At 40.5% G+C, this 28,000-nt stretch overlaps 1 protein-coding gene across 1 annotated transcript; it reads left to right on the top strand.

Annotated features, from left to right (window-relative positions):
• The first annotated feature begins 3,126 nt into the window (after positions 1 to 3,126).
• LOC131227913 (very-long-chain aldehyde decarbonylase GL1-4-like) lies at positions 3,127 to 20,459 on the top strand. The gene is made up of 5 exons (XM_058223747.1): positions 3,127 to 3,245; positions 5,123 to 5,355; positions 18,529 to 18,748; positions 19,009 to 19,387; positions 20,253 to 20,459. The coding sequence occupies exons 1-5, from the start codon at positions 3,175 to 3,177 to the stop codon at positions 20,442 to 20,444; spliced, it is 1,095 nt and encodes a 364-aa protein (XP_058079730.1). The 5' UTR covers positions 3,127 to 3,174; the 3' UTR covers positions 20,445 to 20,459.
• Positions 20,460 to 28,000: the final 7,541 nt, after the last annotated feature.

The following is a 28,000-nucleotide window of genomic DNA, read 5'->3' as shown; positions in this document are numbered from 1 at the left end:
CTCAATCAACGCGGGTAATAACCAAATAGGTAAACAAACACTACCAAAGTACTCTAGTTAAATTTACGAATGAGATTATGAAAGGATGCATTGTAACATCCTGAATTTTCGCGGCCCAAGTACATACTCATGCCCAAGAATTCTGGGTTTTAATAATGTATAAATTGGATGCTTTAAAAATCACACCATATATATATGTATATATATATACATATTATTTAGATCACATCCAGTTACATTTATGTAGATAACCATTCACGAGAATAAAATCGATTGTATTTATTATTTCGTTAAAGTAAAAAAGAATTTGACAATTTATCAAATGCCCTCTTAATGGGAGCTTATTACATTATCGAGTTTGCAAAGGAAATATAAAACTATCTTCTTATTCATTCAGTATAATCTTCCATAGTGAGATGGTCCTCTAGGTCTTCAATTTGTACATCACTTGCATCATTTGTACGATTGGAGAGGGTTAATGCCCTACTCATAGTGGTGGTTATCTTTTAAAATTACAATTAATTTAAGAGATTCATAAAAGTAATGCCAGAGTTGTTTTACGTCCAGTGGTCCACAACTACGAGGGGTATCAATATATGCAAGTAACCTACATAAGATGTATGCTGAAAAAGGCGAGCTAATAGTCCTAGAGGAGGGGGTGAATAAGACTATGCCAAATAAAAACTTAAAGAACTGAACTAATAAATAAACCAGAATAAATCACAGATCTCAATAGTACTAGTATTGAAAAATTGATTCAAATTTAGTTCGTAGGACAACCTTACACCAAAAATAAAGTTTTAGGTAGAACAACCTGATCTCACAAACGTTTGTAAGAATTAAGATCTTAAACTAAGTGAGAGATAAGAGAGCTATCCATTACAAGCATTCACCACATTTGCATAAATAAATTACAATCATTCACCACATATGCAAAAACTAAACATTCACTACAAACACCAGGAGTTATAGTGATTCGGTATGTACACCAACTATTCTAAAAAAAGCCACACCTACTCCACTCCCAATAATCAAAACCCATGTGATATTGGCGTTCAATAAAGACAAGGTTTTCACAAGTTCACCTTAAAACCTATACAGTTGTGATTTTAGAAGGGTTATCACAAACAAAAACCCCACGCTAAGATTTTCTGGCTATCTCAGTCAAAACCAATATATGAGATTTTCTCGATATCTTAAAGAAACAAAAATATAAAGATATAGAATGATACTTATCTTCTCTTTGAAGACATTCTTGATGTAGCTTGCAGAACTGCTTTGCTTGAAGTAGAATGTTCAATGTCCAGTAAAACAAACAAGGGTTTTAGGTTTCAGATTGATTTTAAATTAATTCAAACTACAGGCTACTTGTTTGAATTCCTCAAATATCAAAAGAAGAGTGATTAGTTTGCCAACCTAGATTTTCTAGCGAGTCATGGTCGAGTTTTCTCTTAATCATTGAGCAACTGATCGACCTACCCTTGGACGTCATACCCAGAGTACTAAGACCGATTTCTCTTCCTTAGTAGAATTAATACAGATGAAATTGGGGATGACCTATCCTATTTCGTCTTATCATGCAATGCAGGGCTCCCCTGAGTGTAGGGGCTTAGCATCTTGCCTGGTACTGAGTAATACCTTGGGGATCCTTATCAAGAGACGATCCGAGCAAGAGCTTAGAAATGTATGGGACTATGGAAGAGCTCGGTATCTGGTGGAAAAGAAGGCACTTCATCCTCTTATAGTCGAGCTTGAGGAACAGGCGGATTTCTTAGCGGTCGATTATTGCTTTCCGGTTATTGAGGAGCTCCTTGGTTGTGCTCGGCACTAACTAATCACACAATGAGCACATATGTCGGAGCTTACCTTTTCTCATTAGTCAATCCAGTTTTACCCATGACATATCTCTCATCCATTGTAATAATAAAAATAAAAAATATGCTTGTGTTCCCTTCTACTTACAAAATATTTGTGGTCAATGCATCGGGAAGAGAGAGCTCACCTCATATATGACTATGCTTCACCACATATACAGGAGACGTATGCATGTTTCACACGTAGAGGTACCACCGCAGCAAGCTCCACGGAATGATGGTTGGAGTCATCAAGTCAGTGTAACTTTCTTACATGTCACTCGTGTAATAGAACCCAAATTCCCAACACAATTCGCGACTGGCAATCCGGAGCCACGATCAAGGCAAGAGTAACTTGTTGTTTAAAGGGGAAAATATTTGATACTTGTTACATTGTGATAGATGACAAGTCAAATTAAACTGGTCGAATTACACATTCCAATTTAGATTTATTATCAATAAAAAATTACACTTACTTTACTAACTCAGATACGTGGACATTTATTGGATGGTTAAAAATGGAGAAATACCATTGTTCAATCAATCTAATTTTTAGGCAGTTAGCAACGTTGGATTATTTCACAATTTAGTTAATTAATTTTAACTCTTTCTTTTTCTTTCCTATTTTTTTTGTGTGTGTGTGTGTTTTTTCGGTTAGCTTGTTAGTACACACAACACCGTCAGTCCACACTCCACTGTTAGCCACCCCTACTAGGGAATCGATACCATGACCTCAACTGTTGAAACGAGATATCTTCTCTCCGTCTACCACTTGAGATATGGATAAGGGTGTTCAATTAATTTTAACTTGGTTAATGCATGCCATGTAAACAATTACTGACTTCCTGCAGATCAACGTCATTGGCTGCCTAAGTATCAAACAACTCCTCTCTATTTAATGAGATGCGATCCAGTGGAGAAGATCAGCACCAAAAGAGAAAAATAATATGGCTTCAAAACCAGGCCCTTTCACGGAATGGCCATGGCACAAGCTTGGTAGCTTCAAGGTAATCCCGTTTTGCCATCTATTTTCCACGGAATTATCCTCCAATGTGCATTTAGACAGGCTTAAAAGTTTAGTAATCTGTTTTTCTTTTCTTTTCTTTTTCTTCTTTTTCCTTCTTTTGTGGGGTATTGATGTCCATTCTTTTTTTATGGTGCGAATGAAGTACGTTATTTGCTGGCACCGTTTATGAGACGTAGCTTCTATATGTATTGCGTGGGAAAAGGAAAGAAGGATTTGCTTAACATGATTATCCCATTACTGCTGGTGTGAAGGTGACTTCACAACCAGATATGGATTAGCTTGGCTCGCTTTTAAATGGCCAGGAGCAAGCACAGGATACTGCACAGGAGTATTGAATTTGATCAGGTGGACAGAGAAAGCAACTGGTTAGCGCGCTCTCTCCCTCTTTCTCTGGCATGGGACCAGAATCCTCTACAACACCTGCTCTCTGTGGGGAACGGAATGGCTACTCCCTTTGCCACCAGCCTGTGGCTGGTGGTCGGTGCTCTGTCAACCCCACCATGATGTGTGTTTCATCCACTCCGCTCACCCATTTTTACAGATCATTTTAGCAAAAATGAGAGGGATATAAATCTCATTAGTACCACACTACATGAAAACAACAGTGATTGGATATCCACCATTAAAATCCTCCTAAGGCCCACTATACTGTTTATTTGACATCCAATATTGTTAATCTTGTCATTCCTATCGATGAACTGAAAACAAAAATAGTAGCATGAATCAAAGCATGGCCCACGAATATTTCAACTGTGGACGTTTACTTATCATCACGTTTTTGGCTCACTTGAGCTTCGGATACTGTTCATTTTTGACATCATGTCGTAAAATAAACTCACAAAACAAATGGACGGACGGGGAGGATTCTTCACAAACATCATAGTAGCCCCACCTAGGTTCCAACACGGGAACTTTCTGCCAAAGGCTTTCGTTTCCCTCTCTGTGCGCCCACCATGACCTGACATGCACTCTTTTAATGACTTAAGACCATCTCTAGCACATGCAAGAAAGCGGATTGGCTGGGTACCACACACCACCGATGTGGCTAGTGTGTTGACGTCACTAAGTTCTGTGGGTCCCAGAATGAGTTATGAGTTATATCTAAACCGTCCTTCTAGTTGGTGAGCTCTTCCTAAGTCTTGATTTGAAAAATAAGACTTCATTTCAGAGAATTATCTAAAAAAAAAATGAATCATATCCAAATATCAACTGGACCACACCACAAATAGCACCAGATAATGATTTTCAACTATAAAAATTTCGTAGGGCCCACCATAACCTTCATTTTCCATCCAATCTATTCATAAGGTCAAAAAGACCTGAATGAAGAGGAAAAACAAATTTCATATTGATCCAAAACTTCTGTGACCCCAAAAAGGATTTCAATGGTAGAAATTTAATCCCCACTACTTTTTGCAGTGTGGTCCATTTAATAGTTAGATCTGTCTTATTTTTTGTCTCAAGCCTTAAGACGAGCTGGCCAAGTGGATGAACGGTTTGGATATAACACATACCTCGTGATCAGACCCACAAAACTTGCTGACGTCAATACAGCAGTTATATAGCTGGTGTGAGGTATGGCTGGAAGTTTTTGTTTTGATATTTTTCATGTTAACCACGTATACGTATTGACATGTAGTTGTGTAAGGAAGTGAGGTGCTTGTAGGACCTGCACAATTGAACTCGACAGTCCATATCATATTGCAGACATCTTGAAAATATTGCACCAACTCGATGGTGCTAACCATCGCAAATATGGATGACCAAGATCATTTCGTGAGAACAGTTCCAATGACCCATCTCAAGCATCTAATTAGTGGGGGCTATCTTTGACTGGATGTGATTTTATAGAACCATCATAGTTATACGATGCAAACCATCTGATCTAAATCGTTAGGAGAGGGATGGTCAAAGTAAAAGTCCATAAGTGCAAGGTCTAAGTTGGGAAGGTAAGTTTTGGATCCTTCATAAAAGACACTAGATAAAAGGTAGGGTTTACAGTGGTAATTTTCTCCATGCATGGATGCATGGTTTTGATACTCGGTTTGGCATGAAATTTTCAAGGTGGCCCAAGGCCAGTTAGATTGATCAAATGGAAGGTACAGATGGATGGTATTATCTGCCTTCAGGTCCAAATGCAACTGTATTGCATGGGAAGGCTTCGGTGCACTCAGTGCAACAGAGCATTTTTCCTTTATGTTGTACTTACCGATGCCTCATATGTTTGAGAAATGAATGGCAGGGATGATCAGATACTCTTGAGTGGCATTGTTCTGTACTTGTCTAAGATGGTCGTCCCTGGAGCTACAAACGTGCCTTTATGGAGAACTGACGGTGTGGTTTTCATAATACTCCTTCACGTGGGTCCGGTGGAGTTGCTGTATTACTGGGCACACAGAGCATTGCACCATCATTTTCTGTACTCTCGCTACCACTCCCACCACCATTCCTCTGTCGTCACCGAGCCCATCACAGGTAAGAAATTCTTCATTTTCCATTGATTTTTCTTTGGGTGCGTTTGGATGCACCCTAAATCTCAAGAAGAATGGATTTTTATTTTTTATCTCATACGCACGCAGCGTGGGTACTCGAACCCATGAAGTCAAACGTTGAAACCTAGTCTGTCTACCAATGTCTACCTAAATCACCTGCACGTTGGAGCTACGTGAGACCCACCGTGATATATATGTGAAATCTAAACCGTGCATCTGGTGAGCCCAGCCATGGTAGGCCAAGATTCCAAACATCATCTCGATCTGTAACTCAGATGGAAATCAAGGAGGGTGACGCCTACCATCGAAACTCATAGATGAAGTATCCCTAGGTTGTGAAATCCCACTACGGCGTGAGTGTGTGGGTGGGTGTGTGTGCGGGTGGGTGTGTGTGCGTGTGTAAAAAAAAAAAAAGAAAAAGAAAAAGAAAAAAAAAAGTATGGTTTTCACCGTGTGTTGCATATACCATCCAAACCATTCATCAAGTTAGAACCCCCGGGGTGAAGCGACACAGAAAAAATCACTAGATCCAAAAAAACTCAGGTGGGTTACACCAAGTGACGATTGCACATTACTCTTTGTAGTTTGTCCCACCCTAATTTTGGATCAGGATGATTGTGGGGATGTGCGATGAGCATGAGGTGGAGTTTGGATAACACGTTACAGGTGGGCCCCCACAGCTCAAACGCATCATCTTAACTTGCGTTTGTACGGCATGTGAACAAAATCCATAGTGAAATAGGAAACGGATTGGCTACGCCCCCTGCCATCAGCCAATGGCTGGTGGTCGCTGCTCTGTGAGACCCATCATGATGGACGTGTTTCATCCATGCCGTCCATCTATTTTTCCAGATAATTTTATGCTATAAGACAAAAAATGAGATATATGCCAATCTCAAATGGACCACATTATAGGAAAGAGTGTTGAATGAGTTTGGACCATTAAAAACCTCTTGGGGGCCATAAAAGTTTTGGATCAAGCTGATCTTTGGTTTTTCCCTTCATCTGGTCCTGGATGACCTAATCAACAGATTGGATGTCAAATAAACAGTACAGTGGGCCTTAGGAGGATTTTAATGGTGGATATCCAATCACCATTGTTTTCCTGTGGTGTGGTCCACCTGAGATTTATATCCCTCTCATTTTTGGTATAGAAATCTAAAATAATCTGTAAAAATGGATGAACGGAATGGATGAAACACATACATCATAGTGGGGCCCACAGAGCACCGGGCGTAGCCAATCCGTTTCCAGTGAAATACAACATTCTACCTTTCATTGGGACATCCAAACGCAACCTTTTATGTATCTGGTACTTCATATGCTGTTTTTCCTACATAATGAACAATACATCAATGTTGAGAGATGAGCCCTGAGAATTCTCCCGGAGCATTCCAGATCATCAAGTCATAGTTTTTAGCACTAAACAGTTCATATGGATGTACAATCAATGGATCTGAACCATCAACCGTTGATGGTATATGATCCAAATCTTAACCTAGATGTAGTGGAGGATAATTTTACATGGACATTGCGGTGGCCTCCATGGAGCTTTCATGTTGCAGGAACTCCCTTATGTGTTGCCATAAACTCGTCACCCAAGAACAGTGGAGAGAGGCAAAGGGACTGCAGTCTTCCAAGGCACTTGTTTTACGCACTGAGTAAAATATGCAAGTCCATATTGCCCACCATATTTTAATTATAAAATTTACCTTGTTCATTAAGCTTTGTAGTCAATGTTAGGTCATGGGTGAAAAATTAGCTATATATATATATAAGCCACACCATATGAAACAGTAAGCACGGGATGCTAACTATAGGTTTTTGTTCGGACCGTGACGTTTCTTTCATGAGACTAGTTAACCAGGTTTAAATACAAACGTCTGTCAGGCAAACACTCAGCTAGGTCCCGCTGCTATGTGAAGTTACCAGCCACTTTCACGCACGATTTCCGCATTATGGTGCCGCATGAAGGAAAAGCCGAGAAGGTGCATTAAAAGACGTAAAGGAAGTGGGCCTATTTTAAATCATTCACTATACTGTAAAAATCTCAGACCGTTTCATGCCAAACAGCTATAATTTCATGTAGAATTTACTTTCTTAGCCTCTTTTAGCTAATGTCATGAAAATCAATTGTCTAGGCAAAAATTTCCAAATCTACAGGCCTTATATACAGTAGGAATAAATAGATTACGAAATTTAGAATAAAATGCCAGCGCATTTGGAATCTATATATATATATATATATATATATATATATATATATATATATATATATATATAAAATACGCAGCAGAGTTCTGAAATCATCTAGCAAAATGTATGATTTCACAAGTGCAAACTCAGACATGTGCAGGATATCCGAGCCCTGTATTAGATAGGATCCACTCTATAAACTTTTGGGTTAATTAAAAGATAGGGCTGGGCAAATATGATGATGTGCATCCCGTTTGCACTGTTCCCTACAGTGTAGTTCACTTGAGTTTTGGATTTACCAGATTTTGGGCTCACATTCAAATATCAACTGGTGCCACCAACATGGACAAACTAGATGTCACACACACCACAGTGGCCTCCACGAAAGTTTCAATGATGGGCATTTAATACCACTATTTCTTGTGGCGTGGCCCACTTGAATTTTGGATCTCCCTCTTGTGTAGGCTCATGCCCTAAAATGTGCTGGCAAAACATACGGACGCAGTGGATATGGCCCAAACATCACAGCAGCCCATAGGGCTTACATGGAATTTCCCCTGTTACAACCAAGTCTAACCGTGTCTTTTAAAAAAATAAAAACTCATGCACACACACGCCCACACACTCACGCCATAGTGGGCTTTCACCACCTATGGATACTCGAATCCTTGACAGGGTGTTGAAACTCCTGTGAGATAACTGAATAGCCCCAAAAATATTCAAATGGTGAAAATTTTCTTCTCAGTGTAATTTTTATGTTTTGCTTCATTCATCATATGGGTCAGCTTTTCAAACAGTCGGAATTGCTATAAAACTATCCCCATCCAATTGTTAAATCATTTAGGCTGGATCTTTACTCTTGCTCCGGTGGTAGCTAGGTGGCAGCTATACTCTCAGGAGTTTCAACACCGGGTCAAGGGTTCGGGTATCCATTGGTGGTGAAATCTCATTAAAGTGTGAGTGTGTAGGGGTGTGGGCGCTTGTAAAAAAATAAATAATAATAATAATCATTTAGGCCTTTTATTTTTAGTGCATGCTTTCAAACTATTTACAATGAAACACCTCAGGTTTGTAAATATGGAGAAAAAACTGTCTGGCTAACCTTGACTAACACTCAAAGACAAAATTATACCATTAAGATGTCTAAATGTTGGATTTGACCCCATCCACTTTTATACCCTATTGGGAGGGAGTGGGTATGCAGAAGGTTAATTTGATGAAGCCCAGCTTTATGTATGTGTGTGATCAACACCGTCCATCCATTTTTCCATCTCATTTTAGGCCATGAGCTCAAAAATGAGTTAGATCTGAATCATAGGAACCTAGGTCTCAAAAGTAGGCAATCTCGGAACCTTAAATGAGCCTGACTAGTATGAGTTAGATCTGAATCATAGGAACCCAGGTCTCAAAAGTAGGCAATCTCGGAACCTTAAATGAGCCTGACTAGTATGTTTCACTTGTGCATTGGATCTGCCTCATTTTTGAGATCATGCCCTAAAATGATCTATCAAAACAGATGGACAGCGTGGATTATTCATGAATGTCATGGTGGGCCCCATCTAGCTTCCCACTCCAGGACACTGACAGCCCATCTCTTTGTGACAATTACAAGGCGACATTTGGATGGCTTGTTGCCCTCATCGCAGGTGGGGTCCACAATGATGTTTGTGAGAAATCCACACTGTCCATCTATTTTGCCAGTTCATTTTAAGTCATGAGACTAAAAGTTAGCCGGATCTGACATTCAAGTGGGCCACGCAGATGAAAATAATAAAAAGAGGTTGCCTATCATTTAAACCTTTTTGAGCTCCAAGGTGATGTTTATATGCAATCTAACGGTTCATAAGGTCATCCCAACTGAAATGAACCGAAGAAAAAAAAATAAAAATTGCAGATCCAAAGCTTCTATTTTATATCATGTGACCATTGAAGCTTTGGATATGCCTCATTTTTTGAGGTCGTGCCTTACAATCATCTCGCAAAATGTACGGATGACATGGACTTTTCACAAACACCTGGTAGCCCAGGACATCTTATCTCTGTCAAGGAGCAGATTAGGTGCGACCCAGCCTCACCCAACAGGGTGAAGCCCTAACAGTCCCCCACCTTGATGCGTATATTGTATATCCATGCGAGTCCATCCATCCGTTTCTCCCCCTCATTCTAGAGCATGAGCTCAAAATATAAGCATATCTATATTTCAGGAGGGCCACACCATAGGAAACAGTGGTGATTGAACGCCCACCATTAAAACCTACCTAGGGCCCATCATAATGTTCGTTTGCAAACTAATATGTTGATAAGGTCATATGAACAAGCTTTTAATGGTCAATCACCACTCTTTCTTGTATTTTGGTCCACTAAACACTTGGATCTGCTTCATGTTTGGCACTATGGCATGAAATGAAACGTAGAACAGGATAGACCGCATGGGTATATATATATATATATATATATATATATATATATATATATATATATATATATATATATATATATATATATATATATATAGATATATATGGGAAAAGTTACTATACGCTCGACTGTATGTCGTTGAACGTCGGATTTGAGTTTTTGAAACCAACGGTTGAGATGTAAGCGCGGATTGAAGGAAGAAAACCGGTGAAGCACGTACACGGCCGCTGAAAAGTTACTATGCACTCGGCCTCACGAGACCGTCTCATGAGATTGAGTTGTGTGGGCCTCACCGTGATGCGTTTCGAATATCTACCCCATCAGTAAGATGCACCATTCCATCGTGGGCCTAGGTCAAAAGTCAAGTCAATCCGTGACTTTTGTGGGCCACACCACATACAAAAGTGGGGAGGGGCCATGTACCATTAAAACATTCATAATCATTTTTTGGACCTACCGAGATATGGTTTGTAAATCCAGCACATCCATTCTGTGCGTTCCACTTGGATGAGGGTTCAGACCAAGTTTCAGCAGCATTAAAAACTCAGGTGAGCCCCACCAAGTGCTTTTATATGTTTGTGGCTTGTCTTCACATGATTTTAGATGGTATGGCCCACCTAAGTTCCATATACGGTTTATTTTTGGGATATCCCATAATTTAGAGGGGACCCATCAAATGCTCGGTGTTGATGGTCGACACACATCACGGTGGGGCCCACACAGCTCTACCTCACGGAAGCTTATCGCGAGGTGGAGCGCAAAGTGCCTTTTCCAGATATATATACACACACACACACACCAAGGTCGGCCTTATGTTCAGGTCGCACGGTGTTGTGTGTGGCCGGGGCCAAATCTATTCCACTCCTCCCTACCGCGATTTCATGCTGACGTGAGCATTTGAATGTCCTAACCACCGCTGTCCTTGTTGTAGGTGGTGTCCACTGTTATTTTCGTAAGAAATCTATCCTCTCCGTTTGTTTTGTTAGCTCACGATAAGACATAAGAGACAAAAAAATCAGGCGTATCCAAAATATTAATTGGGCCACATGACCGTAAACAGTAGAAAGGAGTTATATATCATTCAAACTGTGTGGGCTCCACCGTGATATTTATATACAATTGAAATCGTTCACGAAGCTATTCAATTATTCATAAGGTCATTCCCAGTAGGATGAAGTAGAAAAACAAAAATATTAGCCTAATACAAAGCTTATGTGTCCCACGAATAGCCATACGGTCCCCACTCTTTTCTATTAATTATGAGGCCCACTTGAGCTTTGGATCTGCCTCATTTTTAGGTTCATACTCTAAAATGATCTGAAAAAACATATGGACTGGGTGGATTTCTCATAAACACCATGGTGGGACCTTCCGCCACGGGACACTGAACAACATGTAACAAAACTGGATATCATGTCAGATGTATGGATCCATCTAACGGTGGAAAACTTAAGTGGTTTGCTTTAAATAATTTAAAAGCATGTAATTTTGAAAAAAAAAAAAAAAGCCTAGACCGCAAGTCGTTATAAGAAAATATAAACAATAAAATAAATAAATAAAATAAAAATAAAAATAAAAACCCTTTTTTATATTGTTTTCTCCTCAAATATGAGTCCAGGACATGAAAATGTAGTACTGATAGAGACACCTGGGACGAAAGTACCTCTTTTTTTTTTTTTTTTTTTTAAATTAAAAAAAATGGAGTTTGGACATTAAAGTCAGTTAAAAGGTGGCATTGTATCATAAGATGTCCCACAAAAATATGTGGCTAATATTCAGCTGATGAACGCGTACGGACTGAGAAAAATAAAGCTTAGTTAAGGGAAGAGAAACAGTCACAAAAAGAACACGTAATAAAACAGAAGGATCTAGAAAGCAGTAGAATATAGAGAATGACTCCTCAATTACCATAGCCATTGGAGTAATGATAGAAATATCTAGAAGAATAAGTTGTGCAAAAGAAATCTATAAATAGCATATGAAATCAATAAAGTAAGGGGTCTCACACCAATCAAATCAAATATATCAATTTACTTTATCTCAGTTATCTTAGGAGTAGCAGTGATTTTTAGTTCTTAGTTATAATTCAAATCTATGATCATACGCTGGACTTAATTCTCATCTAATATCAAGTAGTTCTTTCAAGAGACGCATTCTTGCAGTTACTCTTAATGACTAATTGTGAATTTTTCCTTTTATTTGATTGTACTAGTATTTTGAACTTTTTCCTTTTATTTAATTACACTAATATTTTGAATAGTATTTTCTCGTGAAAGTCAAAGCACCATCTTCAGATGAAGAAATTTTTTTTTATGTGAGTGATCGAGTAAGCGACCAATCTTTTCAAAATATAGTCATATACGTTGATATTGGACATATCTCCTTATTTTGGCACTTGGGGGTCGAAAGATGTGTGGTTTGTATTGAGCCGCTATATTGATTATGGCATACACTCTACCGCACACACACATGATAGAAAACAAATTGACACAACCAATAGAACTCAAAACTACTCAACTGTCATGAATCTTCATTGTAAATCGGTTGTGCAAAAAGTGGAGTGCCAATAGATTTTTGCACGACCGGTGAAACTCAATGCCACTTGGTGGTTGGAAATATTTATTTGACACTGGTCGTGCCAGATCTGAACAGAATGCCAACACATGTGATTGATAAATTAAAAACCATATGATAGGGGTTCACCAGGTGCATGATTTTATCACGGAGGTTAAGATCCATGTAGACTAAGGTCCTATGAAATAAAATGGGTTTACTAAGGTTCCATGAAATAAAATATGTGAAACTTTTGAAAGAGGATGTGCGATACATTAATCAGGCCAAGTGACCGCTCAGTACCGATTTGGCATTGTCCAAATGGTTGAAACGGTGGGATTCACAATGAATACCCCGTGGAATAAAAGTTCAGTCAGAAGATAAAAAGTCCAGTCATTGGGTTGTCATAGGCCAATTTTTTTAATGAAAGGGCTCCCATTCAACGTGTGTGTGTGTGTGAAATGGTACCATGAGGCCGGCTTCATTGGAACTTCCCATGAGTTCAAGCTGTGTGGGCCCTACCATGATGTGCGTCGAACATCTACCGATCAGTCAGATGCACCATTCCATGGTGGGCCGCGGGCTTAAAAATCAATTCAATCTATGACTTGGGTGGGGTTACTCTCCCATTAAAGCATTCATAATAATTTATTAGGCCCAACAAGATATGGTTCATAAATCTAAACCATCCATTGTGTGTTCCACTTGGATGAGGGGTCGGACCAAGTTTCAGCCGCATCCAAAACTCAAGTAGGGCCCCAACATGCATTTTTATAAGTTTTAGGCATGTCTTCACATGATTTTAGATAGTATGGTCCACCCGAGTTCCATATATGGCTGATTTTTGGGATATCCTATAGCCTAAAGGTGACCATAATAGCATCACAGTGGAGCCAACACAGGTCAAACTCATGGGAAGTTCCCATGAGGTCGACCTCATAGTACCATTTCCATATATATATATATATATATATATATATATATATATATATATATATATATATAGAAAAGGTTCTATGTGGTCCGGGAACTTCTCATGAGGTTGAGCTGTGTGGGCCCACTGAGAAGTATGTCGAACATCAACACCGTGCATTTGATGGGTCCACTTTAAATTATGGGATACCCCAAAATTCATCCGTATACGGAACTCAGGTGGGCCATATCATCTAAAATCATGTGAAGACATGCCTAAAACATATAAAAGCACTTGGTGGGGCCCACTTGAAATTTGGATGCATCTGAAACTTGGTCTGACCCCTCATCCAAGTGGGACACACATAATGGATGGGTTGGATTTGTGAACCACATCTCGATGGGCCCAACAGATGATTATGAATGTTTTAATAGAGGGTAACCCCTCTCAACTTTTATATATGGTGTGGGCCAACAAGTCACAGATTGATTTGATTTTTAAACCCTAGGCCCACCATGGAATGGTGCATTTGACTGATGGGATAGATGTTCGACGCGCATTACGGTGGGCCCACACAGCTCGACCTCATGGGAAGTTCCCATGAGCTCACATAAAACCTTTTCCCTACACACACATATGTACATATGTACATGCATATATGTGCGTGTGTGTGGGAACTTCCCATGAGGTAGATCTGTATGGACCCCACGTGATGTGTCGAACATCAACATCATCCATTTGATGGGTCCCTTTTAAATTATGGGATATTCTAAAAATAAACTGGATGCGAAACTCAAGTGGGCCATAACATCTAAAATCATGTGAAGATATGCTTAAAACATATAAAATCACTTGGTGGGGCCCACCTAAAATTTAGATGCTTTGAAACTTGGTCTGACCCCTCATCCAAGTGGGACACACATAATAGATGGGCTGAATTTTTGAAACACATCTTGGTGGGCCCAAAAAATGATTTTGAATATTTTAATTGGAGGATAACCCCTCTCAACTTTTCTATGTGGTGTGGCCCACACAAGTCATAGATTGACTTGATTTTTAAGCCCGAGGTCCACCATGGAATGGTGCATCTGACTGTAAATGTTCAACACGCATCACGGTGGGGCCACACAGCTTGACCTCATTGGAAGTTGCCATGAGGTGGACCGCATAGAACCATTTCCCTCCACACACGCACATATAATGTATAACGTATGTGCGTGTATGAGTGCTCTGTGGGCATGGCAGCACGCACGAGATATGCACTTCTAATTAAGTCCCCGATCAAACTTTGGATGGAACCCTAGGCCCAAAGCAAAGAAACTAATAATAATAAAAATGCTGAACCATGATTCATGTGTGCCGCACCAAGAGAACGTTATTTTTTATAAGACCAGCTGTGGTGATTATATGAAATCCACACAAATCATTAGATGGCACGCTAAAATAAGCGTGGAGAAAAAAAAAAAAAGACCTACCGGTGATATAGGTGGGCGCCTCACCTACAATGTAGAAGGTGGGTGTTGCCTTGTACACTGTATCAAATCGCATCATCCACTTAAATTATAAATGTAGATGCCTAAAATTGAACCACTTACCTAATAATGGTCTGAGTGGATGTTTAAAATTCTTAATGACGGCCCCACTGATCTGGACCACTCGTCTACGATGAGGGACCAACTGCATGCTTATCCTGCAGCAGGTGAGCGTTGAAAAATCTGTGGGCCTACCATGATATATGTGTTCTATCCATACCATTCTTTCACTTTGCTAATGTAATTTAGGACATGAGCCCCCAAAAAGGAACATATCTAGATCTCAGGTGCACCACACCACAAGAAATGGTTATGATTCCACACCAATCGTTGAAAACATTGCGGGGACATAAAAATGTATTGAATCAAGCTGATATTTGTGTTTTGCCTTCAGCCTAGTCTTTCTCATCTAATCAACAAGTTTGATGGAAAATAACTATCCTAATGTACTCTAGGAAAATTTTAATGGTGGGCATTCAATCATCACCGTTTTCTATGGTAGGGTCCACCTGAGATTTCAATATGCTCCAATTTTTGAATCATGCCCTAATATGAGTTGGAAAAATGGATTGATGGCATGAATGAAAACACGTATATCATGGTGGGCCCACAGCTTTTCCAGCACCCAGGTAGTGGCAACGTCAGCGTCCAATCCATTCCTTATGCTAAATCAGCGTGTATACGTCCATTGGGTGGTTTAACTGGGGCCGGATCCCATCATGTATCCACTCTCACCATCAGGTAATTGGCCCAATTTTAGGAGTATAGCTGAAAAAATCAGCGACCTTGCAATTAAAAATAGCGAACAGGGCTACTCTTTTTTTTTTTTTTTTTTGGGTTAGCTTATTAGTTCACACTCATGTCAGTACACACTCCACGTTAGCCACCCCCGCTGGGGATCCATACCAAGACCTCGAGTGTTGAAACGAGGTATCTCCACTCAGTCTGCCAGTTGAGCTATGGATCTGGGTGTCGAACAGGGTGACCCTACCCTCCAAACTGTTTCTTTTGTTTTGGCCCGTCTGAATTAAGGATGTGTTTGAGTTTTGGGCCCAAGCATCCAGTGGTTCATGTAGATTTCATATAATCATCATAGTAAGCCTTGTAAAAAAATAAAAATTAACAGTTCATTTAAATATCTCAACTGTTTTTTTTTTTTTGGGCCCTGAGTCAAGACTCAGCTTAATTTTTTGTCCCAAAGCCTAACACGTGATGGCACAATTAGCAGTGGGAGTGCATTTCATATGTACATCACAATGGGCCTATAAAAACTATGGGTGCAGGTTTTATCGAGCGTAAGGACTGAGGATGTAGTCCCTGCATTGGGAATTATTATATAGGGTTGTACATCGAGCCGAGTCGAGTCGAGCTAGGTGAAGCCTCGGCTTGACTCGTCTATGCTATACTTGAGTTCGAGCTCGAGCTCGAGCTTGCCCTCGAGCTCAATATTGAAGCTTGGCTTGTTTGCCAAAACTTCTGAGTCGAGCTAGTGGTTCGGGTCAAGTTGAGCCTTTTTTTTTTTTTTTTTTTGAGTTAGCTTGTTAATACACACCCATGTCAGTACACATACTCTATGTTAGCGACCCCAACTAGGGATCGATACCAAGACCTCAAGTATTTTGAGTATAGTCGAGTTTGTTCATATGCCAACCTGCGCCTAACCCAACCCAACCCAACCCAACCCAACCCAAACCCACACCCAACTCAACCCGGTGCCCAACCTAGCCCCCACCCCGACCCAAACCCGACTCAATCCAGTGCGGTCGGGTAGGGTTTTTTAGTAAAAACTTCTAAGTTTTAACTATTATTATTATTATTATTTTATTTTTAAAGTTAAAAATATCATATATATTTAATATTAATATAATATATATAATATATAATATTAAAATATATTATTTGAGCCGAGTCCGAGTTGAAATGCACTATGGTCGAACTCGGCTTGAACTCAACTTGAGCTTTAGAAAACAAGCTTGACTCGCCCCGAGTCTGCCTTTCAAGCTGAGTCAATCCGAGCTGACTCGTGCCGAGTCGAGCGAGCTTTTAGAGCTAGCTCCACTCGTGTACAGCCCTATATATATATATATATAGAGAGAGAGAGAGAGAGAGAGAGAGAGAGAGAGAGAGATGCTGACCTGGCAACAGGTTTTCACGTAAATTTTGTAAGAACTTTTGACGAGCGGGGGCATCCATAAAGATGAAGACCCTCTAGACATGGGTGCCAAACCAAACAGCTTTTAGTTATTCCGAACCGAGGACTGCTACCTAGAGATTTCTTTTTTTTTGATTGACTTGTTAGTACAAACCCATGCCAGTACACGCACTCCATGTTAGCCATCCCCGCTAGGGATTGATAACAAGACCTCAAGTGTTGAAACGAGGTATCTCCACTCAGTCTGCCAGTTGAGCTATGTATCTGGGTGTTGCTACCTAGAGATTTCAGTGCCAAACGAAACAGTTTTATTTATTGCGAACTGAGGACTGCTACTGGAGATTTCACCCTGGTAAATAGGTTGGGAGCAAGAAGCTGATTTGGGGCTGATTATACGGATACACTTTCAGATGGAAGGATAGCAGCTGCGTAGCAACTCTCAGTGGCATCTCATCATTGAAAGCGTCAGCTTGTAACAGAGATTGTTACCATATCAGCGATGCAGCAGCAGAACCCTGTGAAGTTGTATGGATGCTGCATCGACGGAGATGAGAGGATTTTGGTTTACGAGTATTTTGAAAACAAGAGCCTTGATTATGCACTATTCGGTGCCAAACGTGTGGCTATTTCTGTAAAACCATATCTTGAGCAATGACTAAACTGATGAATGCGATGGCCGCTCGTAAGAGTAAAAATAAAAAATAAAAAAATAGAAAAAAAAAAGGGTTTGGAGGTTTTCACTTTCGTATAGCCCACTAGATTTTTAAATCAAACTAAAAAAATTAGCCTTGAATGTTTCATGAGGTGCCTCGTCTAGTAGACCATCTGAATTTTGGTCCATCCTGGCCCAAGCAGAGCTTAGGCCTACATTGGAAAATGCAGGCTGAGCTTGTTGGACAGAGCTCAGCCCAGCCCTTGCCCTGTCCATTGGCACCCTTACGCAAAAGGTAAGACCTGTTGTAGATGAGGCATAACTCCAAAATCAGCTTTGATTAAATGATAAATACATCTGATTTGTTGGATTGGGAACATTGACTAGTAGTCACAGATTTTCTATTTGCACACGTGTAAACAAAATTTTGGTAGAATCACATGTGCGAACAATAAATTATAGTGCTCCTGGTTGCATATGGATACGTGGACAGTCCAATTAATCAATATGGACCATCCACTAGGTTGAGCCCACACTTCCTGGACCACCATCTGAAAATCACATTAATTGGATGATCCGCATGCATGCAGGCAATAGTTGGCCTTGTTTCCTATGACCACTCGTTGTCCATGGATGCGATGGTTAGGTTCATCTGACCAAAGTCCTCTTTCCTTGGAATTATACAGAAATTCATAATTCAATCATAATCCATTTTTATTTTCCTTTTGCTCCTCCTGCAGCTGTGATTCATCCGTTTGCAGAAATGGTTTTTTACTTCATGCTCTTCACAATCCCTCAGCTGACCGCGGCACTTATGGGGACGGCTTCCATCTCAGCCATCGCTGGGTATTTCACGTACATTGATTTCATGAACAACATGGGCCATTGCAACTTCGAGCTGGTCCCCAAGTTACTCTTCTCGATGTGTCCACCTCTCAAGTACCTCATGTACACGCCCTCGTAAGTCTCCTCTCATTCATTAATATTGGATCATGAACCTTAGACACTGTTTGGTAATATGGTTTGATGAGGCTCACAATCACATGCTGCATGTGGGCGCATGGTTCGGTGGTCTAGACTGTTAATCAGATGGGGATGCAACAATCTCTCGCATTCAAAGATCCAACCATTGGATCAGTAGCCTAGGTTGAAAACATATATATATATATATATATATATATAGGTTGAAAACATATATAACTAATGATTGTCCCAAACAGGTTTCATTCGCTTCACCACACGCAATTCCGGACCAACTACTGCCTCTTCATGCCTTTCTATGACTATATATATGGCACCATGGACAAATCGTCAGATGCACTCTATGAAGCTTCACTCAAAGGAACGAAGGAGGCTCCACATGTGGTCCATCTCACCCATCCAACTACCCTCTATTCCATTTACCATCTACGGCTAGGAATTGCTTCGCTGGCTTCTAAACCATATGCTTTCCAACTGTACTATTCATGGATGCTGTGGCCCATTTCATCGGGGTTCATGTTGCTGACGTGGATATTTGGTTCCACCTTTACGGTTGAATGGAACAGGTTGCATAAGCTAACAATGCAAACATGGGCAATTCCAAGATACAGTTTCCAAGTAAGAGGACACATGGGCATTTTACATGAGGAATAATTATCAGAAAGGTGAATTGGCATCAAACATGCCAACGCCACGCACACGTGTTTGGTCTATTAGGAGACATAGATGGTTCATGAAAATTTGACCACATCTTTATTCAGTTAACATGTGGCCCACATGGTTTGAGTTTTGGGCCAGCCACACACATGGATGGCCCCACCAAATCAATGGCCTGGATTCAACACATTTGCGTGGATCATGTCTTCAATCCTCCTCATGGGGATCTCAATAGCTTCTCTCATATACCATATATTTGTGTATGTTAGATAGACTTCCTTTTAATAGTTCTTATAACGAGGTTTCCTACAATACATCCCGACGTACTGCTATTTTTACGGTGATATGAATGTTGGATCGTAGTAATGTTTCAATATCCAAACCACTTCTGGATAGGAGATGCTCCAAAATTCTGAGATCAAAATATTTCAACCATTTGATCATTTTACTCTTTTCTTTTTCAAATTTGGACAGTCTCCTAATTAAATCATTGCTTTGTTTGGTACCGATAGATCTTCCCATGTCCTCTCTCTCTCTCTCTCTCTCTCTCTCTCTCTCTCTCTCTCTCTCTCTCTGATATCATCCATCCACGAATCATACATATGCTTTGGGCCATGTGAGCACTGAATCCAACAGCTACAATCCCAACATAAAAATCTCTCTCTCTGATATCATCCATCCACGAATCATACATATGCTTTGGGCCATGTGAGCACTGAATCCAACAGCTACAATCCCAACATAAAAAGTAGCACGACATCAGGATGTATTTGTGGAAAAGTTGTTTTCCTGATTAATAGGTGTATGATATTATCTTCATGTGCAGTATTTATTATCATGTCAAAGAGATATAATCAATAGCTTGATTGAGAAGGCCATACTAGAGGCGGAAGAGGCAGGGGTTAAAGTTATCAGCTTAGGTCTTCTAAATCAGGCAAGATTATGCAAACTGTTTACATTTTGTAATGTGGGCATCCTTTCATTTTCCTGTAAACTGACACAAAGTTTTCATCTTTAGAGAGGGAAAAAAAAAACACATTAGGGATCTCTCATCTCCTCCCTACACAGTGCACACATCAGAAACTGTGTGGTTCAAAATGACATGTTTATAACCTTAATCCCACTTGATGAAAAAATGGCCCAATTTAATTATGTAATTATACAATTGCGTTGTGTTTAGATGCATTAATGAAATGACATTCGAGAACTAGTTAGTGGAAATGATTAAGTTGCTACCCTCAAACATTAATCATCATATGTATCCTTCAAACTGTAGTTGAATTACTGAAATGCACATTTGAGTTTCAACTGAGGAAGTGCCATTTTTATAGAAATAGCATTTCTACGTCTGATTTTGTGAATTTATTTAAAATGAATTTTGATCTCTTTCATTTCTGCTTTTCTATTTCCTTACCCATATTTAAAAATAATAATAACAATAATTTTTAAGAATTTGATGGAAGGTAGAACAACTCATCTATCCACGAATTGCCCCACATATAGTCATATGTGCCGCCATCTTCTAGTGTCTCACCTCTGCCATCATCCATCTTCAAGACCCGTCATCAGAGGTGATCTGATCTTCCCTAATCGAGCTGGTTTAGGATACTTGAGAGAGATTTAGCAGCTCTCTCCATCTTTTTTTCTTTCGATTCTTGGTTTGGTGGGCCTGATTTTCCTTTTTTGCTAACAGGCCCACCCAGGCTATGTACAGTTACAACTCCATGAATACAAGTCTTTTGAAAAAAAAAAAACAGCACCCCATTTTTTTATTTTCCAAAAAGAACTCCATATATATATATATATATATATATATATGAAAAGACTTTACAATAGAGAGCACTTTGGGCTGTCTCTCGTAAAAAAAAAAAAGGACCAAGAGGAGCCTATCATGAGGAAAAGAAAAACAAACAAACAAAAGCTAAACTGAACAGGACAACCTGACCCAGAACCACCAAAACTAAAGGCCCCTAGCAGCCCCTATTGCCCTCTCGGGCAAAGCCTAATGAGCCCAACCCTCCTCTATCAAGCAGGGCTAGGCCCCAAATACGATGAGGAAACTCGAAGGCTTGCGTGAATGTGGAAAGGGACTGCTGAAAGCTCCCCAATTTGGCCAGACCATCCGCTGTGGCATTCCCTTCCTTAAAATATGGCAGACGGAAAACAAACATCTGCCCCTGATTTTCTGAATTTGGGACAACCAATAGCCCTAGTGTACTGCCCCCTAAATCTTGCCATTTAATAAGTCTACAACCATTTTGGAATCAGATTCCACCTGAACCTTACTCAGCCCCCTCTGCAGACACATGACCAAATTGTCCTAGATTGCTCTAAGCTTCGCAATGTTGTTGGATCCCAACCCGTAGCTAATGGCGAAAGCGAACATAAGCTTGCCTTTCTCCCCTCTATAGACCCCCTCCACCTCCCACCAACCCAGGATTGCCCTTAGACGACCCGTCTACATTCAATTTGCACCAGCCCACAACCGGTGGGAGCTACTTCATAATCGAAGTTACCATCTTTTGCGGAGGAGAAGCAATAATCCCCAGGGCCTTGAACGCGATCTCACTGACCAGAGATCTGTTGGTGGTTTTTGGAAGCCCCAGACTAAGCATTTTAAACCACCGGGTAATCCTAAAAATCGTTTTGGAGGGGAGGACCTTTAATCCATCAAATCTCGCTTTATTTCTAGTTTTCCAAATGTCCCATAGGATGATTATAGGAGTTAGGCCATGCGGGAGAGTTGAATTACCCAAAGGAGATGAGGCTGTCCACAAGGCCATTAATATGTCTTCCACTGACTGGTTGTCCAAGATTGTGATACCAAAAATTGATCTGAAGTGGTGCCACACTACTTTTGCTAGGGAGCCCGCAATGAAGAGGTGCAGCAGCGTCTCCTTAGTTGGACTATGACTCCCACTTGCCCCGCAGCAATCACACTTCAAAACCAAATAAACTCCCCTGGATTGAATTCTGACATCAGTTGGGCTGGTGCCTTGTAAAAACCTCCAAGAAAAACAGGAGATCTTAAGGGGAAGCATAGAGTGCCAGACCCATACCGTCCAACTTCTCCTTTGCCTACTTGAATGGCTGGCCTGCCACGCTGATTTGACAAAGAAGGAGCCCAAAGATTCCAATGGCCAGAAATAGGAATCTAGGTCCTCTGAGTTGCAGAAACCACCTTGGAAAATAAAGTCGATGACCTCCTAAGGAAGAAATGAGAAGACAGAGGGGGGAAGAGGACCATTTGGGCCAAGATGTATTTTATATTGTTTCGACATAATATTTTATCCTAAAAGTGGACTGAAAGTAACAAAAATGTTATTTAAATTTTAAACATTATCTAAATAACTTCAAGGAATGAAAATCTCTCTAAAAAAAGCTAGCTTGAGATGAAAGTCACTCAAACATCAGACTCTTCATGTAGGGCCAACGATGGTGGCCCACTATTTATAGGGTCACAGTACTCCAAAATGAAATATGATGATCCATGTAAAATGTACTTAAGATTTAAGATAAGGGTTTCATCATGGATTAAATGAAAATTGATAGTGGAGATTCGCTTGGCATGAATGTTGCTTGCATCATGGAATGATTTTCCAAAATTTTATGTTTTTCAGCCATATTATCAGGAGAAATCTCAATGACAATAAGATATTAGAATGTTTATTATAAAATATTTCAAAGATTTTAGAAGTGTAGGTATAAATTTACTTATTTTAACTCCAAAATAAAATTGAGATAAACTTATGATAATTTCAAGATAAGATTGCGAAAATTTTAAAAATTGACGAGAATTTGAATTTCTTGTGATTTTATTGGAACAATATCATTTAATCAAAGTTTGGCGATTACATCACCAGATTTAACAAAATCTCCACGACACTTGTCACACCGGTCATGGACAACATACAGTGTTACGGCACAACAAGTCAACCACTTCAGTGACATGGTGTCGAGTCTACCATAAGTTACGGTGGTTAAGAGCTTTGATTTCGACCCATGGGAAAATGTTCATATGGTGCATAGATGGCCTCTGTGGGCCTACTATGATGTGTGCATCAAATAGACCCCATCCATGAGATGCAGCATTTCAATGTTCAGCAATGAGGCGAAAAATCAACCTAATAGAAAACTCAGTTGGGCCACACCACAGGGAATAGGCAGAGGAAGACACCTAACCAATTAAACCTTCCAAACTTATTTTGTGGGAACCACCCAAAAGTCTGACCTATTTTGTGTATATGCCATCCACTCCGTTCACTAGATTCTCCACCCAAGGGTGAAGGAACACACCAAAAATTAGGTTATTACTCAGGTGAGCCATACTACCCAAGGTGAAGGAACACACCAAGAATCAGGTTATTTCTTAGGTGAGCCATACTAAGTGAATATAGAGGTTTTAGGTACGATTTTTCACTTTTCCCTTTAATGTAATGTAGCCCATCCTGGCTGAATTTTGGGCTCTCTTGAGGAGATAAATACGATGGGCTACAAGCCAAGTATGTCATACCTTAAAATCTATGAGTGTGTTGGGTTTGGTGCCTGCTCCTGGAAGAAAGAAGGAAAAAGTTCAATGATCAAGTAAGAAGTGTATCTTCATCGGCTATAGCGAGAAGTCAAAGGCATACAAGCTCTACAACCCACTAACCAATAAGCTGGTGGTGAGTAGAGATGTGGTGTTTTGTGAGGAAGAAACGTGGAAATGGAACGAGGGAAATTTGGCCAAAGAAAAGCAGGTCGAGGTCGAAGAATACAAAGAAGAGAGACATGAGAATCAAGAGTAGACGCCCACAACACCTTCGACTGAATCGTCTGCACGCAAAAGTCCAGGAGTACGTTCCATCTCTCCTAGAAGAACTCCATCAAATCAAAATTCAGCCAGCACATCTTCATCTAGCTCTCCTTCACCTTTGGATCCTATCAAAATGAGATGCCTCAATGAATTTACACTGAAACCGAGAAAGTAAATTTGCTTTGCCTATATGCGAATCATGAGCCTCTTACGTTCAAGGAGGCAGTGAATGAAGAATGCTGGAAAACAGTTATGGAAGAGGAAATCTATGCCATCGAGAAGAATCACGCATGGGAGCTGACGTCACTTCCTAAAGGCCAGAAGACCATTTATCTCAAATGGGTGTATAAAATCAAGTGGAATAGCAATGATAAGATCGAATGGTATAAGGCAAGGCTCATAGCAAAAGGCTACAAACAGAAATACGGGGTAGACTATGAAGAAGTATTTGCCCCCGTTGCTCGCCTTGACACTGTTAGGATGATCGTCTCCCTTACAACACATCACAGTTGGATGATCTACCAACTGAATGTAAAATCTGCATTTCTAAATGGAGTACTCGAGGAAGAAGTCTATGTTCACCAAGCTGAAGGTTTTGTCATGTAAGGGAAGGAACACAAGGTGTATCGGCTGAAGAAAGCTCTATATGGGTTGAAGTAAGCCCCACAAGCTTGGAATGCACGTATCGACGACTATCTTTAAGAGAATGACTTTAACAAATGTCTGTATGAGCATGCGGTCTACATAAAAATGAATACTCATGACGATATGCTCATAGCCTGCTTATACATTGATGATTTGTTATTCACTGGAAATAGTCAGGTGATGTTTGAAGAATTCAAGCACGTTATGTTCAAAGAGTTCGAGATGATTGATGGAGGCCTGATGTCATTCTTTTTAGGCATTGAAGTGAAGCAACAAGTCGGTGACATTTACATATCCCAGAAAAAGTACACAAAGGAACTTCTTGAGAAGTTTCAGATGGTTGACTATAAAGCCGTAAATAAACCCATTACAATAGGCCTGAAGCTCACAAAAGATGGAAAAGGAAGAAACGTCGACTTAACCCTATTCAAAAGTCTAATCAGAAGCTTAAGGTACCTCACAATTGCTAGGGCAGATATAGTCTACAATGTTTGGCTTCTAAGCTGATATATGAAAGCCCCAAAAGAGTCACACTGGCTAGCTGCAAAACGAGTACCGAGGTATATCAAAGGGACTATTAAATTCGGTCTCTTTTATCCGTACGATGATGAGGCGATGCTGTATAGATACTTTGATAGTGATTGGGGTGGTGACCAAGATGAAAGAAAAAGCACCACGAGCTATGCTTTCTATCTTAGGTCGATGGCATTCACATGGAATTCAAAGAAGCAGAGTGTGGTCGCCCTGTCCACATGTGAAGCTAAATACATAACAGCTTCATCCACTGTATGTGAGGCGATCTGGCTAAGGAATCTACTAAAGGAGCTGAAACATCCATAGGAGGATTCCACTGTTATGTACGTGGACAACCAGTCGGCAATCGTGCTTGCCAAACATCCAGTTCAGCATGGAAGGAGTAAGCACAACGACACAAGATATCACTTTCTTAGAGATCAAGTAAAAAAGAAATTGGTAAAGCTGAAATACTGTCATACCACTGAACAAGTGGCAGACATCTTCACCAAAGCATTGCCAACTGACACATTCAGGAAACTTAGATCAATGCTCGGAATGAAGTCGGTTTTGGTTTGAAGGGGAGTGTTGGAAGCGGTAGATTCTAGCAAATCCAAAACCGTGTCTAAAATATGTGTGCTAGCTATGTTAAGATTGCAACAGATTTATTTCTTAGATTTTTTCTATGTTTTTTTTTTTCGAAAACTTGCCTCGAGGGCTTCTCATATATCATAAAAGAAACCAATTACATTCAGGAGACCCCTAGGAATAAAAGACCCTAGGGGTAGCCTATCATAATTCAAGCTAATTGTGCAAAGAGCCCAAAAAAGGAAAAAGAAGAGAAAACGAGGGAAACAGATTCAACCCCTTGCCGCCCTAGCACTTTCTCTAAGAGAACTTAGGCCCACCTTGTCAAGAAAAAGGAGACCTCTAACTTGGGCCGAAAGGTCCGCCCGACTGCTCATCATCATGGTTGTTTGATCCCTACTTCCCAACCAGGCCATTGCATCCGCTGCCCCATTGCCTTCCCTAAAGATATGCCGAAAAAGGAACTGCCCCCTACACCTAAGCCAGTTGATCCTAGCAATCCAATACCCCCATTTCTATCCAGGGCTGAGGGACCCACTCAAGAAGTTCACCACGAGCTGGGAATCGAATTCCACCTCCACCCTCAACAAGCCACTAGCCAGACATTTCTCCATCCCGTCGTGGATAGCCTTCAATTCCGCATTGACGTTAGACCCTACTCCATAGGCCGAAGCGAAGCAAACAGGAAGCTGCCCCTGTCGTCCCTACAAATACCCCCTCCACTTGAGTTGCCCGGGTTGCCATTGTCGACCCGTCAACATTAAGTTTCACCCAACCCGAATGAGGTTTAACCCATCTAAGCACCATTGGGTAGTTGGTAGAGGGATACTGCCGTCTACCCTCCAGATCGCTATTAGTCAGTCCCCTGAGTCGGTCAAGATAGCTGGACGAATCATAGAATGTGGTATCCTGGCTGACAACCACATTACTATGCAGCAGACCATTCTTAATTACCGAGAACCACCACTTACTCCTCGCAATCACGTCCACAGCCGACGCGCTCTTTTTGTTAAAAACAGCGGCATTCCTGCATTTCCAAATACTCCACAAAATGATGCAAGGAGCCACCTTATGCAGAACCGAGCGTGACGCGCTAGCTGGTAGCCACTGCCCCCTACCATTGGGCCAACCAAGATTCACATAGATGCCGAAGATGTTTCCAAAATAACTCCAAGCAGCCCCAACAATCTAGCTGTTAAGAAACAGGTGGGATATCGATTCGAAGGAATGGCCATGTGCCACTTCTGCCTTGCAGCAAGCGCACTTGGACGCCAGTGAAATGCCGCGACCTTGAACTGCAACATCGACTACCGTCGCCCTCATTAAAACTCTCCAAGAACCATCTAGAGAGGGGTATTCTCAGTCATTTCACATGAGGTAAAAGCCTATAAAAAGACAATCTTGTAAATGTTTTCATCATTCCAAGTTCAGCAAAAAAAAAAGGGTTTTCTCTCTCTTTCATTGTTTATTTTTTGTTTCATGGTGGCTGCAGCCATAGGTTAGAAGAGAGTGGGTTTTTAAACCCAACAGATCTCACGTAATTTTTTGTCAAGATGACGGCTCATAACTTCATCATGCCTGACAAGGATTATGATGCTTGGAACCAAAAGTTCGGCATTGGGCCGATCCTTCCTCGCCTTTTCATTTTTCGTTGGACTTATCGCTACGCCGGAGGCTCGGTGACAGCTTCATTGACAGATGATTATCATGTAGAGCAGCAGGAGATGGATGGCGATGACGATTAATACGTGGGTCACATTTAGCTGCTACCTTTGGCTGGGGTCGTCCTTTTGTTTTGTTTTATGTACGACTCTTAAGCACCTACATTCTATTTCTGATGGTTTAGATCCTCTTTATCATTTATTTGTGTGCCTTAAACGGTTCTCATCAATGAAGTATGCTTTTTGATTTCCTGTTTCCACCTTATTGATACTTAACCTTGATATTTTGATGCTTGAGAGAGATAATGGATGGTATAGATCGCCATTTCTTTGCACTTTAATGGCCTACCTTGCCACTTGGCCCTTCTGGTC

The sequence above is a fragment of the Magnolia sinica genome, chromosome 15 (genome assembly GCF_029962835.1).
Source record: "Magnolia sinica isolate HGM2019 chromosome 15, MsV1, whole genome shotgun sequence".
NCBI classification, from domain to species: domain Eukaryota; kingdom Viridiplantae; phylum Streptophyta; class Magnoliopsida; order Magnoliales; family Magnoliaceae; genus Magnolia; species Magnolia sinica.
Note: the sequence above shows the minus strand (reverse complement) of the source record. Positions and strands in the feature narration are given on the sequence as shown.

Bases quoted from the DNA above. Each gene is read 5' to 3' on its own strand.
- LOC131227913 (XM_058223747.1), top strand. From the start codon at position 3,175: ATGGCCAGGAGCAAGCACAGGATACTGCACAGGAGTATTGAATTTGAT. The intron at 18,749-19,008 runs GTAAGTCTCCTC...TGTCCCAAACAG, and splicing joins TACCTCATGTACACGCCCTC to GTTTCATTCGCTTCACCACA. The intron at 19,388-20,252 runs GTAAGAGGACAC...CTTCATGTGCAG, and splicing joins TTCCAAGATACAGTTTCCAA to TATTTATTATCATGTCAAAG.